Source organism: Euleptes europaea, chromosome 11 (assembly GCF_029931775.1).
Source record: "Euleptes europaea isolate rEulEur1 chromosome 11, rEulEur1.hap1, whole genome shotgun sequence".
In the NCBI taxonomy this organism is placed as follows: Eukaryota; Metazoa; Chordata; class Lepidosauria; order Squamata; family Sphaerodactylidae; genus Euleptes; species Euleptes europaea.
The window spans coordinates 72,910,686-72,935,437 of record NC_079322.1 but is presented as its reverse complement, the minus strand read 5'-3'; the positions used below and the strand labels follow the sequence as shown (position 1 = coordinate 72,935,437).

The following is a 24,752-nucleotide window of genomic DNA, read 5'->3' as shown; positions in this document are numbered from 1 at the left end:
AGGCATTTTACGCAGCGGAATACACATATGAACACACACACATGAAGCTGCCTTATACTGAATCAGACATTGGTCCATCAAGGTCAGCATTGTCTACTTAGACCAGCAGCGGCTCTCCAGGGTCTCAGGGAGAGAAAGGTCTTTCACGTCACCTACTGCCAGATCCTTTTTAACTGGAGAGTCCAGGAACTGAACTGGGACCTACTGCATATATAATGAATGTTCTACTGCAGATGCCATGGCCAACTGCTTCGGGGCTTCGTTTTGATTATGCAGGCCTTTTCTGCCCTTCAGAAGTCACCTCTCTCTCTCCCCATGCGTTTTGCCTGCATTTTCCAGATTCTGGCTAAAACAGCATCTGGAAAACACGAGTAAAACGCACGGGGAGAGTGAGGAGAGCTCTGATGGGTGGAATAGGCATGCAAAATCAAAAGGAAGCCCCGAAGCAGTCAGCGGGGGTGACCACAGAGAAACGTCCCTGCATAGAAGGCTTTTGACACTTGTATTCACAATTCAAAGGCAGCTAGCTCAGAATCAAACAAGCATTCTTATTGTGCATACCATCAATATTTTTCTTAGCTTTTGATCTGATTCTTACTTGGCAAAGAATTATGATGTAATCGTTTTATAAAATTTCTTCATCATTACCTTTGAATTTCATTTATTAAAAATAAACACTACACACTGTGGTGTATGAAAAAAATGTTTCCGTAGCACTGAACCTGTGTTTAAACGTCCTACTTTACAAATGCTACGATTTCCTCATTTTCGAAACGATTGCTTTTTGCTCAGGTCCTCAACCTCTTTATTGCTTTGCTGCTGAGTTCCTTTAGTAGCAGCGCGGCGGCAGCTGAGGGAGATGGAGAGAATCCTCACCTTCGGCTGGCCATTGCTCATATTCGTAGCGGGCTGCAGGTTGTCCAGCACTGGCTGTGGGAGGCGTGTTGCAATGGACCCATGCAAAAGCTGAAGACAGGAAGGAAACAGAATAAGGTGACTATTACTATCCACCATGCAAGCCAGAAGAAGCCCACCACTGAGATGAAGGAGATTCAAGAGAACTGTGTCAACAACGAGATCTTCAGATATTGGGATAAGTCAACATTAGATGGGAAACAGGAGGATTTTATGCCAGGCTCTAACGAATGTGTCTGTGTCCCCCTTGCTGAAGAAGAGTTTTTAAGCGACAAGGAAGAATGTACGATCACAAAAATGGTCTACAGGAACCAGGTATGAAACTGAGACTTTTAAAAATCTGTTAGAACGCTAGTATAGGGAACTCTTGCTTAGGAGCCTTTATTTGATAGCCGAGAAGGAAAGTCCACTGCATGAAAGGATTTTCCTGCAATGTTCTGCAGTGATCAGTGCTGGTGCTGATCCCGCTTAATATTTAAGCTTAGGGTTGCCAACCTCCAGGTACTAAATATACTCACAATGCGTTGGTGTCCCTTTACTTATGCAAAATTAATGCGTATACAAAGATATAAACATGTAACTCTGTTTATATCTTTGTATACGCATTTAGTTTTGCATAAGTAAAGGGACACCAACGCATTGTGAGTATATTTAGTATTTTTATTAATAGAGCCTACGTGCTGCCTTTTTGGTATAACTGTGTAGCAACATCATTGGTCTCCCCATTTTCTCCTATCTCCTATATGAAACTGGTTAAATCTACTAGTGCCTCCTCATGGGCTTCTTCAACTTTAGCCCTGGTAATTTGGAACAGCGTACCCAAGAATGTCAGGAGTATTTTAATAGATAGGGTTGCCAGGTCCCTCTTCGCCACCAGCGGGAGGTTTTTGGGGCGGAGCCTGAGGAGGGCAGGGTTTGGGGAGGGGAGGGACTTCAATGTCATAGAGTCCAATGGCCAAAGCGGCCATTTTCTCCAGGTGAACTGATCTCTATCAGCTGGAGATCAGTTGTAATAGCAGGAGATCTCCTGCCACCACCTGGAGGTTGGCAACGCTATTAATAGATAAATAGTAGGGAATATCATATAATATATATTAGAAATGGCTGGTACTAGCTTAGATGGTTTTTCTACAGAATTATGAATTCATGGAGGATAGGTCTAGCAGCAGTTATTAGCTATGCCGAGGCAGTATACTTCTGAATATCAGATGCCATGGACCAGGGGTCCCTGACATGGTGCCTGAGAGCACCATGGCACCCCCGATGCCATTCCTGGTGCCCACCAAGTGTTTTTAGAAAATAAGTGGCGCCAGATGGGGCTTTTGCCTAGAAAGGCTTCTGATTGATTGGCTGTGGAGGTTTTTTAAAAACGTTGCTATAGCAACAGCTGCCACCATAGCACAAGGATCTTCACTGTGTGACTGAAGGTAAGCTGTGGCAGCCATTTTGTGTCTGGCTTTGCCTCCTGAGGCAGCCATTTTTGGCAGCCATTTTGTGCTTGGCTCCACCTCCTGCGGCAGCCATTTTGTAGTGTCCACTGCACTGTGTCAGAATCCCAAAGATGCCCACAGGCTCGAAAAGGTTGAGGACCCCTGCCATGGATAAATAATAGGGGAAGGCCATCACCCTCATGGGCAGTTTATGAGCGCCTGGTAACATCTGGTTGCCACTGTTGATCTGATCCAGCAGGACACTTCTTTAGATTATTATAGTACAGTGTAGAAAACTTTAGTAATCAAAAGGGTTTACTTGCCACCAGCAATAAGGAAACACCATGAATTCCCATTGCATTATGTCTCTATATTGACTACTGGTTGACTGTGTATGTGTGTAAAGTGCCTTCAAGTCGCAGCCAACTTATGGCAACCCCTTTTGGGGTTTTCAAGGCAAGAGACTAACAGAGGTGGTTTGCCAGTGCCTTCCTCTGCATAGCAACCCTGGTATTCCTTGGTGGTCTCCCATCCAAATACTAACCAGGGCTGACCCTGCTTAGCTTCTGAGATCTGACGAGGCTAGCCTGGGCCATCCAGGTCAGGGCACTGGTTGACTATTGCTGAATATTTGGGGATGTATTGGTTTTGTTTACATCTTTTATTGAAGGGTTCAATTTCCTTTCCTATTCAATCTCCTTTTCTAAAAGGCAGGCTTGAGAATCATTAGCTTATTAAATGGTCTGTATGCAAAGTTTAAGAACAAAATATTGCATCGTAGAAAATTACTTATTTGTTGGAAACTTTTTTCTGGGGGATCCAGCTGCGACATAGGAGAGAACAATACAGAAAGTCAAGAAGCCAGTCTTCTGAAGCTTCCAGTACTTTGTCTTTGGACATCCACAAGGTAAAGTAAACAAAAATGGTTTAACAGGTCTATCGCTTGCTCAGTAATGGTTTTGCACTCCTACAGTCTGTTATTCCAGCCTAGTGGTTAAGAGCGGTTGTTTGGAGCGGTGGATTCTGATCCGGAGAACTGGGTTTGATTCCCCACTCCTCCACACGAGCGGCGGAGGCTAATCTGGTGAACTGGATTTGTTTCCCCACTCCTACACATGAAGCCACCTTGGTAACCTTGGGCTAGTCACAGCTCTTAGAGCTCTCTCCGCCCCACCTACCTCACAGGGTGTCTGCTGTGGAGAGGGGAAGGAAAGGTGATTGTAAGCTGGTTTGATTCTGCCTTAAGTGGTAGAGAAAGTCGACATATAAAAACCAACTCTTCTCGGTTCTGGGTGGAAGGGCATCTTGATCCGTGGGTATTCTCGTCACGTGCCCAGGGAGGCAGGACCAAATATTTTTTCTGCAGCTTCCTGTCTCCCTGGGCGGGAAACCCAGTTTCCGTCCTGCCTTGTATAGGGTGGCAGCGTTTAGTTGGAGCTCCGTCTTTAGAAGACTCCTTACCCTGTGTCTCTTCCTTTCTCTTCTATTTCTTCCCTCTTTCATTCTATTGTTCTTTCTTCTCTCCTCCTGCCGTTTTAGACGCATTCGCGTCCTCCCTGTTCTGGTCTCTCTACCCATCCTCCCCCCCCCTTTTCTCCTGATTCCACTTCGTCCCTGGGACAAGATGGTGAACGGCAAGAGGGACTCCGATTCGGACCTTCTGTCCGAAGGAGATGCGGACCCGGCCCTCGTTGTTTCAACAGGGTGGAGGCGCAGGGACCTTTCTGCAGGCTGAGCCGGCGGCCGCGCGGCACCCGGACCCGACGGGGCGGCCGCAGCGAAGAAAGCGCGCTCTGAGGAGCCGCTTCAAAATGGCGCCCAAAACGGCCTCAAACCGCGGGCCTGGCCCCGGGAAATTCGGCCTTGGAGGGCACCTCTTCAGATTTCGTTGCCATGACTGGGGGTAATGTATGTGGCGATGAGCAGGAAGCTCCGGTGACTAGGAGGGAGATGTTAAATTTTTTTAACGGGGTCTTAGACAGGCAGGCACAGATGATGAATGCCTTTAGGGACTCCGTGGCCCCCTTATTGCAGGGCGTTGACCCTTCTCAGTCTCGCTCCTCTAATCCCCAGGGGAGGGAGGAACAAGAAGGCCAGGCAAGCTCCAAATGGCGCACCAAGGCAGCCTTGAAATCTCAGCCGGTGCCTCAATCCTACCAACCTTCTGAAGACTATCTATCAGGGGCCTCTGACTCAGAAACTAGAGAGGAAGGAGAATTTGACTCCGACGAGGACACTCCTATACTATTGGAAGAACAGCATCCTCGCCTGTTTCTAGCAGAGGATTTCCAATCTCTCCTAAATAAGGCCCTAATTGCTCTGGACCTCAATGAGGATCCAGACCCAGAATCAAATACAAAACCAAAGGCCAAAAAGAAGGGAACCAAGGAGTTTTCCCCCAGTACTAAACCCCGGATATGGGAAATTCCTTTTCCTGAGTTCTTTGAAACTCAGGTCCAAACCGAATTTGACAAGCCTCTTGCCAATAGGCAGTTTTCAGCGAATATAAAAAAGCTCTACACCATGGTTCCACAGGCCATGGCGCTATTCAAGCTCCCACTCATAGATGCCCCTGTGGCAGCTCTCCACTCCTCAGATCTCCCCGCAGTGGATGGAATGGGTAGCATTAGAGATCCCATAGATAGAAAAGCAGAAGTCTTATCAAAAAAGGTGCATGAGGCCTCCACCCTGGCTATTCAGGCCTCGGCGGCAACATCAATTATGGCACGGGCCTCCATAGTTTGGCTTAGAAAAATCATCCAGTTGTACACTGGAGATAACCGTAAGTTAACTGAAGGCCTTAATAGACTCCTCAAGGCATCGGCCTTTATGGCTGACGCCTCCTTGGATGCAATGTCCTTCGCTGCCAGGGCCACTTCTTCCAATGTTGCCATCAGACGGGCACTTTGGATTCGCCCTTGGCAGAATGAAATAAAGACTAAGTCTCTAACAATGTCCTATCCCTTCATTGGGGGGAAACTTTTTGGAGAGAGACTAGAGAAAATTCTAGTCGAAAATAAAGATAAAAAGAAGGTGTTACCTAGATCTTACAAGAGAGATGGGAGATCTTCATTTTCAACCTCATATCCCAACTTTAGATCTTCTCACACTCTCACGCCCTTCAGACCCGACCACAGGAGAGGGGCTTGGGGTAACAGCAACAATTATAGAGGATCCTCTCGTAGAGGGGGTGGCAAGTTTTTTCGTCCCCCCCCAGGGACAACAGCAGTTCAACAATTCCAAGGGAGATAGATTCCCCAAGACCCCAAAACAGTGACGCCAACCACGGAGAGATAGGGGGCAGGCTACTTCGTTTCCAGAATGCGTGGGACAGTTCTTACACGGATGCCTGGGTGTCTCAAATCATCCAATCGGGCTACCGCATAGAATTTACCAAAATACCCCGGGACAAATTTGTAAATTCCCCAAGGTCGATCAGACCAGAGAAACACCAGAGAACTTTGGAGGCAATATTACATCTCCTCAAGATCCAGGCCATCGAGCCTGTTCCTCAGAACGAACAGGGAAGTGGGGTATATTCAATTTTCTTTACAGTCCCCAAGAAAAATGGGGACTGGAGAGCTATTTTAGATTTAAAACATCTGAACAGGAGCGTACATTACAGAAAGTTCCGCATGGAGACGCTCCGTTCCATTCTAGACGCTCTTCAGTTGGACCAGTACTTCACTTCCCTGGATCTGAAGGAAGCGTACCTCCACGTTCCCATCCACCTGTCCCACCGCAGATTTCTCCGCTTCTGCTACAATCGGAAGCACTATCAGTTCAAAGCCCTCCCCTTCGGGTTGAACTCCGCCCCCCGCGTCTTCACCAAAATCCTGGTGACGCTGGTAGCCTTGCTTCGTCAGGAGGGGATTACGGTGTTCCCGTACCTCGACGATCTACTGATTTGTTCGGGGACCAGGGAACAGGCACTAGATCACACTTCCAGGGTGATACAGGTCCTATCTTCTCACGGCTTTCTGGTAAATTTGGAAAAGAGTCACCTAACCCCCACTCAAAGGTTGGAACATTTGGGGGTTATCATAGACACACACAAGAACTTAGTAATCCTTCCCCAGGACAAGACAGTCAAGATCCAGTCCATGGTCAAGGCCACCATTGGATCCACTCGGGGCAGGATCATGAACCTAGCCAAATTACTAGGGAAAATGGTAGCCTGCATAATCTCGGTTCCATGGGCCAGATTACACTCAAGGGATCTCCAGACCTTACTCCGTCCATATCAGGACCTTATCACAAGGAGCATGGACAGAATAATCCCTCTCCCACTAGCCTTCAGACAATCTCTGACTTGGTGGCTCAGGAGCAGCAACCTCAACAGGGGCCAGCACTTCTTAGTAGAGGACCAGATCCAGGTGTTCACAGATGCCAGCCTGGAGGGATGGGGAGCCACCTGTCAGTCTCTGATAGCCCAGGGCACCTGGACAGACAGAGAAAGAAGGCTCCACATAAACAGACTAGAACTGAGGGCGATCCAGTTGGCATTGCTTTACTTCCAGAACACACTTCACAACAGACATGTCTTGGTCCGAACGGACAACATCTCGGCCAAGGCGTATGTCAACAAACAGGGGGGGTCGAGGTCTCCCAGTTTGTACAAGGAGGCAAAGGCGATTCTGTCTTGAGTCAAACCTGTTATCTCTCTCAGCAGAGCACATCAGCGGGTCTCTAAATTCACAGGCCGACTGGCTAAGTCGTCAAGTCCTGGACGAAGGGGAATGGTCACTCAACGAGTCCATTTTCAGACAGATTCAGGAGAGATTCGGCCGGCCCAAAGTGGACCTCTTTGCCTCGGCGACCAACCGTCTTCTACCCAGGTTTTTTACCCGGTACTTTCATCGGGAAGCGGAACAAATGGATGCTCTGGTGGCCCCGTGGCCACAGGAACTCCTGTTCGCTTTCCCCCCCATTCCCATACTCCAGAGGGTGGTGCGAAAAATCAGAAAGGAAAGAGCAGCAGTCATTCTCATAGCCCCTCTCTGGCCAAGGTGACCTTGGTTTCCAAGCCTTCAAAAAATGTCAGTCCAGCCCCCTTGGGAGCTCCCAGCCATCCCAGACCTCCTTCATCAGGGACCTCTGTTCCATCCAGAACCTCAATGGCTGCGCTTAACCGCGTGGGAATTGAGCGGGGATCGCTCCAAGGGATGGGTTACTCACCTGCAGTAGTAGACACAATGCTAGAAGCTAGAAGACCGTCTACTAGGAGAATATATAATACCTCATGGAGAGCATTCATGCTCTGGTGCAGGCGAAAATCCATCGATCCCCTTTCCCCAGGGAGCCCGGAGATTCTAGAGTTCCTTCACAAGGGTCTGGATATGGGTCTGTCAGCCTCTACGTTACGCAGGCAGGTAGCGGCCTTGTCTACAGTCCTAACCGATATCGAGGGTTATTCCCCTTCTCGACATCCACACATTCTAACCTTTTTAAAAGGTGTGACTCAAACCAGACCACCGGTAGTACATCGTTTCCCTACCTGGCGCCTCAACGTAGTTCTTTCGGCTCTGACTAGGCCACCATTTGAGCCGATAAAGGAAGTGTCCCTTAGAATGCTGAGGCTTAAAACCATTTTCCTCGTTGCTGTAACCTCCGCTCGGCGTGTGTCTGAGCTTAGAGCGCTTTCCTCTAGAGAGGGTTTCTGCGTTTTTCATAGGGACAAGGTGGTCTTAAGAACGGATCCCACCTTTATACCCAAGGTAAATTCCCTTTTCCACAGGTCCCAGGAAATACACTTACCATCCTTTTGTCCTCATCCAGTACACCCCAAAGAAAAGGAATGGCATAAGTTAGACCTACGTAGATTACTGAAATTTTACCTTAATCGAACAGCTGACATTAGAAAATCTGATGCCCTCTTTATTTCCATCACAAATCCCAATAAAGGGGGAAAGATGTCCAGCTCCGCCATTAGTGCGGCAGTCAAGCAGTGTATTATCGAAGCTTATAGGGCCAGCAAAATTCCTCCTCCATCAGGGATTACCGCGCACTCAGTGCGCAGTGCAGCCACTTCGGCAGCCTTCAATAAGCAAGCTTCCCTGGAAGAAATATGTAGGGCGGCCACCTGGTCGACTGTCTCTACCTTTGTTAAACATTACAAAATAGACTCCAGGGCTTCTGCTGACGCCGCCTTTGGTATAAGGGTGTTACAGCAGGTCTTGGACTAATTCTGAGTCCCACCCTGGGGCATAGCTCTTGGATATCCCACTGATCAAGATGCCCTTCCACCCAGAACCGAGAACGGAGCCTTGTGTACTCACCGTGACGGCTCCTTCTGTTCTGGGTTGAAGGGCATCTTGCCCACCCTTCTCAGGTCCAAGACCCACCTTTTTTCTCCATCAGAGAGAGCACTGAAATTAGGGATTCGCAACAACTCGTGATTCCCTCCTGAAACTACCTATGTCCGCCATTTGTCCAGGGACCTTTTCTTACTGTTACCTTCTTGTTACCGTTATTATTGTAGTTAAGGAGCTCATTGTTTTTGCCTAAGTGCAATGCTGTTGTTTTGCTTGTTGTACTCTTACCTGTCTCATTAGCTCGGCGAGTCCGTAAACTGGGTTTCCCGCCCAGGGAGACAGGAAGCTGCAGAAAAAATATTTGCTCCTGCCTCCCTGGGCACGTGACGAGAATACCCACGGATCAAGATGCCCTTCAACCCAGAACAGAAGGAGCCGTCACGGTGAGTACACAAGGCTCCGTTCTTCTATGTGTATGTGTGTATACAAATATGCTAATATATCAGGTCAATAGATCATTACAACATTAGCAATTACTGTTTTGAGGGGAGTTGAAAGCTGAAAAACAGCCCTCCACTGGCATGGTGCGGAATATAAGCTGTTGTGAGGGTCTGCGGGAAGGAAAATAGTGTCATGTAACGGGGGTTGTTGATAATGCAAACCTCTCCATCCAAAGCACCTGCTAACACACTTCAACTGTGCTTTCCCCAAAACGATCAGAGGAAAGCAGTTTTGTGAAAGAGTGTATCAAGGATGGGAAAAGGATGATTGGAGAACAATTATAGCACGGTATGATGTGGATGCTTGAAAAAAAGAGAGATGCAATTTGGTAGCTGAAGTGAAGATACACCGCTGTATGGCAGGAGACCATAACTGTGTTAACAGTGCAGTCCACTGGAGTAGCAATATTAGATGATATACTTAAAGGATATATGATATAGTTTTGAAGGAAAGGAAAATAGAGATCACTAGCTGATTGAAGTGAATAGGTAAGAAGGATTAATACCACTGGCATAATTCAAGATTAAGCAGTGTATTGTAAGATAGTTGAAAAGCCACTGTTTTTCTCCATTACCCCTTTTTTCAATCATTACTATTTTTGTAAGCCGGTAATGATAAATTTAAAAGGATGCCCCTGGAAGGTGGATTATATTGTATGTACGGGAATGACTGAGTTTGTTATGTGTGTTTTTGTTTTTGAAATTTCAATAAAAATTATTAAAAACAACAACAGTACAGTCCTGAGGTGAGTTACACCCTTCTAAGCCCGTTGACGTTGATGGACTTACAAGGGTGTAACTCTTGTCAGCTGGCTACTTTAAGAGGCTACTTCTATTCCTTTTTTTTGTTTTCATGTCCAGAGGTCCGATCTTGACACTAGCAGTTCTGAAGTCAGCACAGCAGAGCAAATCCCTGACCTCTGCCTTGTACCCGAAAAGCGGAAAGAGCCAGAAGACTGCTTTCCAAAAGGTAAAAGACTGGCTTTTCTTGGCACGATATTTGTGTATTTATCAGGTGTGTCCAGTTTTTGAGCAAGTATGAGAGAGAGAGAGAGAGAGAGAGAGAGAGAGAGAGAGAGAGAGAGAGAGAGAGAGAGAGAGAGAGAGAGTTGCTCTTGTGCACACCACAATACTAGGGTTGCCAAACTCCAGGTACTAGCTGGAGATCTCCTGCTAGTACAACTGATCTCCAGCCGATAGAGATCAGTTCCCCTGGAGAAAATGGCCACTTTGGCAATTGGACTCTATGGCATTGAAGTCCCTTTCCTCCCCATGTTTGAAGGTGGTTGTAATCCAGTTTGATTCTTCCTTAAGTGGTAAGAGGAAGTTGGCATATAAAAACCAACTCTTCGTCTCCTTCTCCTCCTCCTCCTCTGAAAAGGAACAAGCAGCAGTGCTGGGGACAATACGGGGCAATGTGGGACCCAGGAAAAGAATAAAATGAAATTTCCCAAAGAGCGGTAGCACAGATAACTTGGGGACTAGCTAGACATTGGCTTGTATCCACCACGGAATTGCTGCAGATGGCAGGAGGGCAATTTTGTCAATTCCCGCCTCTTATTCCCCCCTCATGGTGTTTCTGGAGGTCTTCTGTCACCCGGGGAGGTGAGAAAGTCACACTCTGTGAATGGAAATCCCTTCTATCCATGGAAATTGCCATTATGTGCAAATATGCGAGAAGTAACACTGATCTTTTTGGAAGCTCACCTAGGCAGGTTAGTGTTCATTGTGTTGTCCTGTCTGGATTGGAACAGAGTATGATTGATCAAAGAAGAGGCAGGTGGGTTAGAAATGATCAAATAATACTAAGAAGGGACTCCCAATAACGGGTAGCAGCAGATCCGCTTGATTTAAGAAAGTTCAGTGTTCCATTTCAGGTCTTAACAGAGAGAAGATCATCTCATGAGTAAGCACCCCGGCCTGCCTATTCTCACAAGCAACTCTTCTTCTGCCCTATATAAGTTCATACTGTACAACTGCAAAGAACAGCATCAGAATCTTCTAGGACAGTGGTTCTCAACCTTTTTTGCTCCATTCCCCCCTTTCACCATTGTTCAGAATATAATTCCCCCCTTCCCAAGATAATCTAACTCAAAAAACAAACTACAATTTTACAGATTGTGCATCATCTACAGGACATCACACTTTGCTGATTAGTTGTCCAAATCCCGGCCCCTGGAACCCTAAAATTCCCTCCTGGGGGGGAATTCCCCCCTTGTTGAGAACCCCTGTTCTAGGAGATGGAAGAAAGAGTATGTTCCCTCTCCTAAAAAGATGCTGGCTGGTACAACTATACCTTTGTTTCTATTTCAGATTAGTGATACCTTGTACATTTATTTTCTCCAGGTTGTGTCAAGATCTTCCCATGCTGTGTAGTAAATTCAGATACATTTCTAGGTAGTGCTTGGTGGAAGTTTAGGAAAACCTGCTTCAAAATTATAAACCACAGTTGGTTTGAATATTTTATCATATTCATGATATTACTGAGCAGTTATATGCTGGTAAGTTCACTATTATATCTTCTCAAAATAAAATAGTATCATTTTCTTTTGGCTTGTAGTCGACTCTGATTTTCTTTTGCTTCTTTGACTGCAGGAATTTGTTTGATAGTGTGATAGATTATCATCAATATGTCTAATTCTCAACATGGCCACATCTGTGGATACTTAAATCCAGAGAATGGACCATGATCAGACAAGCCAGATCTTTCTACAAACCTAAGAAAAGCCCCAGGTTTGCAGAAAAATCTGAAATCCGAAGAAAAATACTTAACCACTCCCAAATGATAGATGTTGAGGTTTTAAGAAATGGATGCCCTCTGAGATCTCAGTGGCCATTGTGGGGGTTGCTTGGCAACCACAACAATATTGTCAGCCTTCAAACCAGGATCTGCCAGTAAAAGATGGGGGAGGGTACAGGGCTCTTTCCAAGGCCTTTTTTGGCCTCTCAGTCCACCCCTGCTCCTGTCCCTCGACTCTAGAGGGAGGACTCATCAGGGGCAGGTCCAACAGCAACCAGAGGGGAACTTACTACTATTCAATTTGTACAGCTCACCCAGGTGTGGCAGCAGCTATAATTCAATGCCACGCAATTCAACAGCACCCTCCACACAACCTGGGCAACTTGGCTGTGCCTGGCAGGGGCCACCACACCACTGAGCAGAATGAGTTGCTACTGGCCAGACCTCTTTCAGGGAGAGGCCACTGGGGAAGGCAAAGCTGAGAGGCAGCATGGTATAGTGGTTAGAATGCCAGTCTAGGACCTGGGAGATCCAGGTTCAAATCTCCCCTCTGCCATGGAAGCTTGCTGTGTGACCTTGGACCAGTCTCTCTTTTGAAGCCTGTTCTACCTCATACAGTTGTTGTGAAAACAAAATGAAGGAGGAAGAATCATGCAAGCTGCCTTTGGTCCCAACAGAAGAGAAAGAGGGTACATAAATAAAGTAAATAAATAATGCCTAAAGAAGGGAGAGGTAGATAAAAGAGAGGTTGACTGGTAATTGGGAAGGAAAGAAGGAAGCAGGGAAAGGGAATGTGGGGGCTGCTAGGAAGAGAGAAAGAGGAAATAGCGAGGGGAAGATGGTACAAGGCAAATGAAGTGACCCCTACTGTCCCTTCAGGTTGCCCATTTGTGCACATCTCTTTCTTGATATTATGTAATCATACTTTGAGTATATCCAGTTTTAATGGTGAATAAGTAATGGTTCTAATGCTTTCATTAATCCTGTAAAAATATGTAGGTTTTTATGGATGGATTTTGCTATGCATCCAGCCCTTAAGAATTGGAATCAGATTAATATATTGAACTTTAGATAAAGTGTATAGCACTTCCACTGGATACTTAGTGAACTGGAATAAGTCCTCAGTGGATGCCATGTGAGTAGGTTGCTGCCTACCTCATCACATGGCAAAAATTGAAAATATGCCACTACAGAGTTCTAAATGACATCTACTTTCCAAAATCCTAGACTTTTGAAGACATTTACCTTCAGGAAAAAGAAACTGTTAAAATGATACTGGGCTGTGCAGATAAGATTTTTCTCTTCACCTTTTTCCTGGAGATGCTTCTGAAATGGGTGGCCTATGGTTTCAAGAAGTATTTCACTGATGCCTGGTGCGGGCTTGATTTTTTTATTGTATGTGTAAGTATCACACATGTTCTTTTGTATTTCTTATACTTCAGCAATGTACTTTTACACAAAAAAGTTAGCCATTCTGCTGCTGCACTACAACAATCATTTACAACTAATTGGGCTTGTTTGCACTGGAAAATCAAGTTGCCAATGATTGCTATAATGTACGAATAGTGGAAATGTCCAGTGATGCTTGGATGCAGCCCATGTTCAAGATGCATGAAATAAAAAGTACAACCAAAAAGACATCCCTCTTCTTTAAGCAATTTACAGTCTCACATATGAATTAGGAAAGGCAACTGAAGGAGGGGAAAGAGATAGAGGGAAGGGTGAACAGGACAAGATTCTCGGTCAGTTCTCAGTGGAGCAGTCAGGCAGTGGTTTCTTGGCAAATCTAGGCAGCTCACAACTTGTTCAAGGCAGCTCACAACTAAACCAATGAAAACCATTGATGTTAGCCCAGAAATGATTATCTGAAGGTAGAATGTTTTGAAAACAAGCTGAATTTTTCTTCAATTGTCACAGATTTCCTTGACCTCTATGGTGGCAGCAGCTAAATCAACCAGGGATATTCTGTGTGACAACAGGATCTCCATAAAATCTCTGAGAACTCTGAGGGCGTTGAGACCACTTCGAGCATTATCCAGATTTAAAGGGATTAAGGTAATCCTGCTTTCACTGTCCTGCATTTCTCATATGAATAAGCAAAACAAAAAGCTGAGTTAGATTTTTTTAAATGTAGTTGACCTTTGGCCAGGTAGCACTAAAGTCAGGAAGTTGTGTCCTTCAGAAATAGGGTCTTTTCCAGTCAGCCTCCACCCCCTTTGTCTTACCATGGCCTAGGGTTGCCAACCTCTGGGTGGTGTCTGGAGATCTCCTGCTATTACAACTGACCTCCAGGTAATAGACATCAGTTCACCTGGAGGAAATGGCCGCTTTGGCAATTAGACTCTATGACATTGTCCCTCCCCTCTCTAAACCCCACCCTCCTCAGGTTCTACCCCCAAAATCTCCAGGTATTTCCCAACCCAGAGCTGGCAACCCTGCTATGACCAGTGGCAGGAGACAACATCAGGGGGAAGGCCTAGGCCCTGTTATTGGACCTTTATAGTAATTTGTTGGCCACTGTGTGACACAGGATGCTGGACTTGATGAACCACTGGTCTGATCCAGCAGGGCTCTTCTGCTGTTCTTATCTGATGAGGCTTCCATTAATCCACCTTCTTATTTCAGCTTCTGTACTTCTATTCTTTTTCTTTTCCCATCTATAGTATTTGGCATGACTATCATCATCATCAGCCTGCAAAGCCCTGAACAGACACATTTAGGATCATCCCAGCTTAGAATGTAAGGGCTAGAATACATGCCACAACCACTGTTAGCAGGAGGCTACTGAAAAGGCATTCCTATGGCATGTGTGATTCCAGGTCATAACGCTCGCAAGTGCTCTCCTTGTGAGTTGCTCCATCACCTTGAGATTGGCCTGCCCCACCACCATCACAGCAGTTTCATGGAGCGAGTCACATCGCGAGTACTTGTGTTTGCTACAACTGGGATGATAATGTTTTTGGAGCATCCCCGTGGCACCTGCAACATGCCCTGCAGCCCTAAGACATATAAGGTGATGGAGGAGAACTGATAACAATAAAGGAACACTGAGAATAGGACATCAGATAGAAGTGATAGAAGACACTTCGCAAGAAAAGGTACAGTGTACAGTACTCCAGAAACCTTGTGTAGAAGAGGCAGACTTTGGGTGAAAACGCATGGTCGCTTTAGCCTCCTTTAATCACTGTTTCAGCCAGGATTCAGCCAGGATCGAACACAGTTCGACGAAAACGCATGCGTTCGATCCTGGCTGAATCCTGGCTGAAACAGGGATTAAAGGAGGCTAAAACGACCATGCGTTTTCGCCCATAGAGAAAGTATGCCAGAGGGGAAACAAAACTGCAAACATGGATTTTTTTAAAAAAACCACAAAGCTCCCAAACATCAAAAGGAGCCCTGCTGCGAACAGCCTCAGGTCTTTGCAAAGCTTACAAACAGGGTATGAAGGCAACCCCCCATTTACCCCCCCCCCACATTTGCATTCAGAAAGAGACTTTTAAAAACATGGTTAGCTATCATGGTTACTAGCTGTAACAGAGCTGTCCTGAACATTGAATCACTGATTGTATCTTTCATTTATTTTTCAGGTTGTGGTGAATGCCCTCATAGGGGCCATCCCTTCCATTGGAAATGTACTGCTTGTCTGTGTTGTTCTCTGGCTCCCATTTAACATCCTAGGAGTCAATCTGTTCGGAGGAAAATCTGGGTATGACAAAACTGGCCCAGACTGTGGAAGTAAAAACTACAGCTGGGTCAATAACACCATCAACTTTAATAATGTCGGGAACGGATATCTGGCTCTCCTTCAGGTGGTATGTTGAGTCATACAAATGTCCTTTGGCAGGGAAAAATCCTGGGAAGACATGTACGTTCAGCCAAGAATGGCTATTCTCATCAATAGCAGGAATATTTTGCTAAACCATCAGGAAGTTATATTTGGGATTTAGTTTTGAGGATGCTTTTTTAAAAGCTTAACTATTAAGTCTTTTCTCTGAACTTTTAAGGCAACAATGTTAAACGACCCGCTGTCAGATTCCGTTTGATTTCTTTAACGCACCTAAATTCAACAGCTTCTATTATTACGACTTCTGAACAAATGTAATTAGAATGCAGATTTAACTTTATACAAATAAGCTTGATTTGGAAGACACTTGGGTCGTAGTAGATGGCTCAGTAAAAGTTTCAACCCAGTGTGCTGCAGTTGAGAAATGGGGAGGACTGTTTCGCCTCTTGATTGTCAGTTATATTTCTCACAAACTAGGGGGAAATCATTTGTGGAACATTTTAATAACTTGGTTTGTTAATTTTTTTTTCTAGGCAACGTTTAAAGGTTGGACAGACATTATGTATGCTGCAGTAGATGCACCTGGGGTAAGGCATCAAATTACTGCATTTTTCTGCCAATGGAGGAGGGAGGGAAGCTATTTCCCTCCTCCATTGGCAAGGCTTGGAGAGTTAAAAAAATCCCCACCCACCTCTTCTCCATGTAAGGGTGCCAGCCTCCAGGTGGCAGCTGGAGGTCTCTTGGTATTACAACTGATCTCCAGGAGACACCGATCAGTTCATCTGGAGAAAATGGCTGCTTTGGAAGGTGGGCTTGATGGCACCCCACTGAAGTCCCTCCCCTCCCCAAACCCCGCCCTCGTCAGGCTCCACCCCAAAAAAGTATTTCCCAACTCGAAGCTGGCAACCCTCTTTCCCTGGCACCTTCCTTACCTTTACCTTACCTTTAGGTGCCAGGCCAAAATGGCCAAGGCTTTTAACTGAGGTGGTTCTATCTGCTAAAGCTGTTTTTATGGCTAGCTTCTAGCCCAAGAACTGTTTTATGGATATGATTTAGGCTGGTGAATGTTATTATGTTGTTGTTAGGCCACTGGCTTGCTTTTATGACTTGCTTTTAATATTCCTAATTTTTATATTGCTGTTTTTATGATTTCACTGGATGTGTATTAAGAACTGACATAAGTTTATGTACTTACCTCTGTTTCTATTTAACCACAGGATTCTTTCCTTTCTGCTTTATTTCAGAAAGACGAACAGCCATGCTTTGAAAGTAATAAATATGCATACCTCTATTTTGTGGCCTTTATCATATTTGGATCTTTCTTCATGCTGAACCTCTTCATTGGAGTTGTTATTGACAATTTTAACCAACAAAGGAAAAAGATAAGTAGCATATGAGTTACAATAATCCTTCATTTATACAAAGGTACTGGGGACATGCGTAGGGTTGCCAGGTCTCTCTTCACCACTGGCAGGAGGTTTGGGGGCAGATTCAATGGGCTTTGGGGAGGGACTTCAATGCCATAGAGTCCAATTGCCAAAGCGGCCATTTTTCTCCAGGTGAACTCTATCGGCTGGAGATCAGCTGTAATAGCAGGAGATCTCCAGCTAGTACCTGGAGGTTGGCAACCCTAGACATGTGTAATCTGCCTTGAGTCTCCTCAAGTGTGTGTTTGTGTGTGTGTGTGTGTGTGTGTGTGTAAAGTGCCATCAGCCCGTGAAAAGCTCTGGGGAAGCCTGGCCAATGAGAGAGACTATCTGAAACTGGCTCCCTTATTCTGAGCCAATCCCTCCCCCAAAAAGTCTTAATACAGAATTTAATCAAATCATTGTTTATAAATGGATTTATTGCAGTGTCTGAACGCATACCTTGGAATCTTTAGGCAGAAAAGTACATTAAAATGTTATAGAAGTGATATTGCCTTATACCTAGGTGGAGAACTCATTTTTTTGTCAGAGGATCAGATGAAATATTATAATGCGCTGAAAAAACTTGGTAACAAGAAACTACAGAAGCCTGTTCCACGGCCACAGGTAAGGCCTTAACAAACAAAATATGATTTCCTTTATTAGTGTTAGAAAAAACCTTTCAAAAGCCAAATTATTTAACGTAAAACAGATTTGCCCTTCACTTGGAAATTCAAAATTGTTTACTCTAATAGGATTACTGTTTGTAAGATTATGTAGAATTTGTGTATATGTCCAGATTAGTAGTGAAGACAAGGAATCTTTAAATATTTGCTAATTTAATTTGGCATGTCATCACAAGAACCGTTGCAAATCAAATTAATGACATTTGTGTAGTCCTGTTTGCCATCAATAAATGTTCATTGTGCCTGCCCTAGAACGATTGGTCATGGAATTGATCCACAGAGTTTCTTAAAAGAAGGTTTCAGGAAATATACAGAGAACTGTCAACATCTGAAAAACACCTGTTTACACGGAGAATGTTGTGGATAACCAGAAATACAGATTATCTTCGATGAACTTGCAAAATGTTATTTCCTAAACAATGGTGTTGGGTATATTGGGCAGTATCCTACTACCCATTTGCAGCAGACTCATGGAGTTTTCCCACCTTCATCTGCATTCCTGCAGCTTTCTCTAGCCCCTGGAAGATCATTCCTGGGGTCCAAAGCTCTGTACAGATGAACATCTGTGAGGGACGGTGGGCTGGATTGAGGAGGGACAAAGGGATATTGCCCAATATGCTCTTTCTTCAAGTCATGAATTTATTTCCATAGAACTGAATATTCATGGGAAAATAAAAAATTAATCCCTTCCAGATGGGTCTTTGAGAGGTGTTGTGGAGCTTCAAACAGGAGATTTGCTGAAATGCACATTTTTAAAAATTCAATAAAATTTGGGAGTCCAGCATGGTATATTGGTTAGATTAGGATCTGGGAGACCCAGGTTCGAATTCCTATTCTTCCATGAAAGATTGCTGGTTGACCTTTGGAATCTCCCAGACTAACCTACCTTTGCTGTTCTGCCTACCTATCCCTCCTCCACTCACCCCCTCTGCCTTTGCTGCTCTCCCTAACCCCCTACCCTTGCCACTCCACTTGCCCCCTACCCTTGCTTTTCTGCTCATTGTACACCCCCCCATCCTTGGCACTCCATTTACCCTACACACTCACTGTTCTGCCAACCTATCCCCCATTCTTAACACTAGGGTTGCCAGGTCCCTCTTTGCCACCGGCAGGAGGTTTTTGGGGCAGAACCTGAGGAGGGGAAGGACTTATATGCCATAGAGTCCAATTGCCAAACCATGTTAACCAAATACCTGCAAGAAAATTGCCTCTCAACTTTGAATATAGGGATCAAGCCCAAACCATCTATATATCTCCTTAAAAGAGAATGGTCTCTGTTCTCTAGCAGAAGGTCTCAGTCATTTATGGTAATCCCAGATGCCTCAGAGAAAAATAGTTAGAGAGCAGAGAATGTGAATGCTACTTTTGCATGGCTTTGGAATCCCCCAATAATGGTAATGCTTGTTTTGTTCATTCATTCATTACAGAACAAGTACCAAGGATTTCTTTTTGACGTCATTAGCAAGAAAGCATTTGATATTTTCATTTTAAGTCTCATTTTCTTAAACGTGGTGGTCATGGCAGTGGAACATGAAGACCAAGGAAAGGAAATCGAGGAGCTTCTTTCAAAAATAAATTTGGTCTTTGTTATCCTCTTTACTGGAGAGTGTCTAATGAAAATATTTGCGTTGCGGCTTTACTACTTCAGAGACAGCTGGAACATATTCGATTTTGTTGTTGTGATTCTTTCAATAACTAGTAAGTAAAAAAAACAACCCTTGCTTAGCCATTGTTTCATATAAAACTAATACTGTATTTGATCAGATGCAAGACTAGGTTTTTTTTCTGGATAACTCACCAAAACATTGTGTCATCTTAAATTCACAGGTATGTTTAATAATACAAATATTTTTGGAATAATTATTTTAGAAGGAACGTTTTACATTTCTTACATTTAGAGTCATTTAGCCTTTGGCCGGGGAGGGCGGGGTATAAATTAAATTAAATAAATATTCCTTTTGAGTATACCTTTGACCAAAGAATGGTACACTCCTTCTATCTGGGATGGTTGTCCTCTTCCATCGAGCATGCAGCTTCCGGAGGGACACACATGGAGCAGTGAGGGAGGTAGGGGACACCCGCCTAGCCAGCCAGATCAACCGAATCACCCTGTGATCAGTGGGGTGACAGATGTCGCAGCCAGATCGCCTTCACATCCTTTTGAGTAAATACAGTAACAATGAAGGAATGGTGCTGCCAATAGAATACTAGGCAAAGCTGGCAGTTTCAAAGTTGTAATGAATGTTTTTCAGGTGGTTGTCCCTAGGAATTGTTTGAGAGAGTGCATTTATATTTCATTTATTTTTAAATAAGGGGGCAGGGACAATAAAACCACAAGTTTATATAATGATCCAAATTTTAAAAATCAAGTTATGAATTCACCAGGTTTGCTGTTGAGGTCAAATCAACCCCAGAGCTAAAATTAGTATCTACATACCTCCTTGTCTGGTAGAAGGGATGTTTGCAGGTACCAGTCTGATAAAGAACTGATGTGTAAAACAAGAGATGAGGTGCCACAGTAACCTAATTGGATGAGAGTTAAATTCTGTTGAAATAGATGAGTAGAAAGCTATGTCCGTGGCATGTGTTGCCCAGTTATTTAGATGTTCTAAAATTAACTTGTCTGTCTGCAGAGCCTTCAAGTATTTTCTTAAATTTAAACAATGTGAATAAGTGCACGCTATATTGAAATTTTAAAGTTTTCCATTTTTTCAACATTTGTTACAATAATAATTATTTGCACAGAATTTAAACCACAACCACACTTGCTTTTAAAAAAAATATAACCAACAGTTCCATTTATGGGCTATTAAGTGATAACATTTATAAATTTAACATTTAAGTGATAACATTCTTAAATTTCTTTACTGAATGTTAGGCTAAATAAACATGCTAAATCAGATTGTTCTTTATTTAGGGCACTAGATACGTTTCCAGGGGGAAATTGATTGCAGTTCCCCCTGCCCCCAGAAATCCCTCATCACAGCTTGAGAGGAAAATGCCCATAGCTGGCTTGAAATGAGCCCAAGTATAAAACCTGGGTCTCTCAGATCTTAGTGGCACATTCCAACTACTACACAGTGCTGTCTCTCACCCCCACACATCTGTTAACAGCTGGGACAAGAACAAAATGTATATTTCTTGTCAGTATCCTTGCCATTATGAGTCAGATGTCACACACACTATACTGTTCTTGGAATAAAAACACAAAGGAAAGGGATGAAAGCAGACTGGATCTGGTCCTTTTCCCTTCCCAACCTGCTAATGCGTGTGCATTCATCTCACAACTTTTTTAAAAAGCTTACATATAACAAGGGTGTGTGGCTTTCCATTCACTACCCCCACCCCGCATGCCTAGGCACCATAATTTGAATGCTAATTCCAAAGGTTGTCAATATTTGCATTTCGGCAGAGGCTATAGATGGGCATTTAAATATAAATGATTCTAGTAGGTCCCAAAGATAGTGATGTGGTAAACGGGTTCGTGGGGGGAGAGAGAGACCCGAGATCGTTATTTCAAGAAAACAGTTTATTTGCAGCTGCTGACTCAGAGGCCCTAATGGGCAGAAATCTCTGAGCCCGATTGTACTGAGGGAGAGATATTTATCCAAATTCAAGATGTGACAACCCATCAACATTCAGGGTAAAGCTGATAGCACTACAGACATAGAGGCGGCAGTAGAGTAACAGTTTCACCCAGTTCTTGTTATGGTTTACTGTAACCCTCCATGACTCTTGCCCCAATTCCTAGCACACAGACACACACACAGAGAGATATCCGGCCCAGCAACAAGCTATTCCCTTGCTGTCCTAATACATTTCAATACATTTACAGAAAGGAAAAGAGATTATTACCAATTGCTAAATCAGTGGATCTTCCATAGTCAGGGGAAGTCTACCTTGCTGTCTCAATAGAGTTAAACATTTAATTTCATTTCTGTCCTAAACTGGAAATTAAATTTCAATGTTAATGGATTTTTCAAAAGACATGTTTTCCTTTTGGGCAGGTTTGGCAGCCTCTTCACTGGCGGCATTATTCCCTCCTACACTCCTGAGAGTCATTCGGATGGTCCGGATCAGCAGATTATTGAGACTCGTGAGAGGGGCCAGAGGTCTCCAAACGCTCCTTTTTGCATTACTGATGTCTCTTCCTGCTCTCGCCAACATCGGGCTCCTCCTTTTCCTGGTCATGTTTATTTACGCCATCTTTGGTATGGCTAACTTTGCCTGCGCAAACTGGAAAAATGGGATCGACGACACTTTCAACTTCCAGACCTTCGGCAGCAGCATGCTTTGCCTCTTCCAAATCACCACATCTGCTGGCTGGGATGGCCTCCTCGGCCCAATGCTCGAGAACAATGAGAAGGGCACTTGCGCTCCCAATTTACCCATGAACCTCTTGCAGCTCAATACCCCCTGCGTAAACTCGGCCGTGGCAATCACTTATTTTATAAGCTACATCATTATCTCATTCCTCATTGTCGTTAACATGTACGTCGCTGTCATCATAGAGAATTTTAATGTGGCCACTGAAGAGAGCACAGAGCCTCTGAGCGATTACGATTTTGAAGTTTTTTACGAGACGTGGGCAATTTTCGATCCTCAGGCAACTCAATTCATTACTTACTCAGCCCTTTCGAATTTCGCCAATTCTCTGGAGGAACCTTTGCGCATCCCCAAACCAAACAAGCAACAGCTGCTCGCCATGGACCTCCCGATGGTGAATGGAAACAAAATCCACTGCCTGGATGTTTTGCTTGCTTTTACCAAAAGGGTGTTGGGGCAGTCTGGGGAAACGGGCTCCCTCGAGTCCCAAATAGAGGCCAAATACATGAAAGCCAACCCGCAGAAGATAGGCCTCGAACCGATTATAACGACTCCCAAGCGAAAGGAGGAGGAATGCGCCAGCGTTATCCAGAGGGCTTTCCGGGTCTATCTACAGCAGCGTGTGCTATGGAAAGCCAATGATGAGTCTTCTGTGAGCATCCCCTTGGAAGACACTATCGAGGAGGAGGAGGAGGCCTATGTGTTCAGGCTGAACGGAAGCGAAGGCAGCCTGTTAGATGAATGCCACAGCCCGTCTTCTATATCTCTTCCTCCTTCTTACAGTCATGTCACAGGCGCTGTTGAGGGCATTCCTCAAATGAAAGTCACAGACAGCTGTGGTGGTGACGAGTGATTTACAGATCACTGTCTCTTTGGACGCAATATAATTTTCCAGGGAATGTAATAATGCGATAACACTTCTGTCACTTAGACATCTTTATTAAAGTGCTTACCTGAATTAGCTTTCCCACTGATATCTCCGCAGCGTAGTGTTGGTTTGGAGTGGTGGTTTGGAGTGTTGGACTCTGATCTGGAGAACCAGGTTTGATTCCCCACTCCTCCACATGAGCAGCAGACGCTCATCTGGAGAACCGGGTTTGATTCCCCACTCCTCCCCATGAAGCCAGCTGGGAGACCTGGGGCTAGTCACCGTTCTCTCTGAGCTCTCTCAGCCCCACCCTCCTCACAGGGGGCCTCTTGTGGGGAAGGGAAGGTGATTGTAAGCCGGTTTGATTCTTCCTTAAGTGCTAGAGAAAGACGGCATATAAAAACCAACTCCTCCTCCTCCTCAAAACACAAATTGCAACTAACAGGTTGCCAAAAACATTTGAAGGGAAAAGGCTTGTAGTTTTCCTTTTATAGACTGGTAGAGTTGTTAGCATAGTACTTACGACAGCCTGGGAAGGGAGCAGCAAGGTGGAAAACTGGCTTTGTGTCATGCTGCTGCCCAAAACAAGAATATTATCACCCCTCCCTCTGGATGTGCACAACCAAGCCACTCACAAAGCCTGTCCTTGAGCCATGAGGCCACCACTAGGGACAAGAATTTGGGGCCTTCTGTACTATTTACAGCAGGGCAAAGGTGTTCTGTAGCCAATAAAAAGCAGTTGTCCTAGTAGCTCAGACCAATTGGCAAACCCAACTTGAAGAAGAAGAAGAGTTGGTTTTTATGCTGACTTTCTCTACCACTTAAGGAAGAATCAAATCAGCTTACAATCATCTTACTTTCCCCACAACAGACACCCTTTGAGGTAGGTGGGGCTGAGAGAGCTCTAAGAGAGCTGTAACCAGACCAAAGTCACCCAGCTGGCTTCATGTGGAGGATTGGGAGAAATAGAAACTGTCCTAGCAGGTCACAGAGAATTTATAAATTTAGAGGGCATCCTAAGCAGATCTGCTCAAAATCCTATTCAGACTATTCAGTGGAGCTTACTCCCAGGGAAGCGTTCTTTGGATGGCACTGTTAGATACTGATCTAAACCTTAGAATAACATTGTATTATACACTTGTGAGTGCATTAGTAACATGAACAAAATTCACTTCATAAAACATGTTATTGTTAGGGTTGCCAGCTCCGCGTTGGGAATTACCTGGAGATTTTGGGGGTGGAACCTGAGGAGGGCAGATTTGGAGAGGGGTGGGACTTCAATGCCATAGAGTCCAATGGCCAAAGCGGCCATTTTCTCCCAGGGAACTGATCTCTATCAGCTGGAGATCAGTTGTAATAGTGGGAGATCTCCAGCCTGCTATAGTGTCTTTAGTTGGTATTTAGCTAGGAATATATGTGAATGTATAATTGGATTGTAACTATTGTAACTGTGACATTATATTATACAATGTATTTGTCATCCTTATGCTTTGTATTTTGTTAGACCGCCTAGAGGTAGGCAACCCTAGTTATCATGTTATTTAAACTATAAATATTATTTAAAACAACTACTGTCAAGTTTCTCTAATCAGAATCAATTTCCGAAAGATCAGTAGCTGCCTTTCATAGCTTTTATTTTTCTATTTTTCCATGGGCTTCAGAGGACAGGTTTGCATGGACTGAAACGAGCTTCTCCACTCTTTGATAGGTTACTTATTTCTTGATTTTGGTGTATCAATCTCTAAATAGAAACCAGTTTTTTAAAAACATGCTTCAGAAGAGAGAGTTATTAGAAACAGGTGAGGAGGTACAGAGTTACTTACTTTCAAGGGAGTGAAGAGCA

At 44.4% G+C, this 24,752-nt stretch overlaps 1 protein-coding gene across 1 annotated transcript in view; it reads left to right on the top strand.

Annotated features, from left to right (window-relative positions):
* Positions 1-22,894, top strand: part of LOC130484228 (sodium channel protein type 5 subunit alpha-like) — a 44,418-nt gene extending 21,524 nt beyond the window's left edge. The window contains exons 10-22 of the mRNA XM_056857129.1: positions 793-1,230; positions 4,049-4,248; positions 5,971-6,328; positions 9,961-10,069; positions 11,446-11,600; positions 13,067-13,263; positions 13,798-13,894; positions 15,427-15,651; positions 16,157-16,210; positions 16,868-17,009; positions 17,556-17,656; positions 19,143-19,413; positions 21,723-22,894. Of these exons, the coding sequence (XP_056713107.1) occupies positions 793-1,230; positions 4,049-4,248; positions 5,971-6,328; positions 9,961-10,069; positions 11,446-11,600; positions 13,067-13,263; positions 13,798-13,894; positions 15,427-15,651; positions 16,157-16,210; positions 16,868-17,009; positions 17,556-17,656; positions 19,143-19,413; positions 21,723-22,894 (3,519 nt within the window). The remainder of the gene's footprint in view (positions 1-792; positions 1,231-4,048; positions 4,249-5,970; positions 6,329-9,960; positions 10,070-11,445; positions 11,601-13,066; positions 13,264-13,797; positions 13,895-15,426; positions 15,652-16,156; positions 16,211-16,867; positions 17,010-17,555; positions 17,657-19,142; positions 19,414-21,722) is intronic.
* The last annotated feature ends 1,858 nt before the right edge of the window (positions 22,895-24,752 follow it).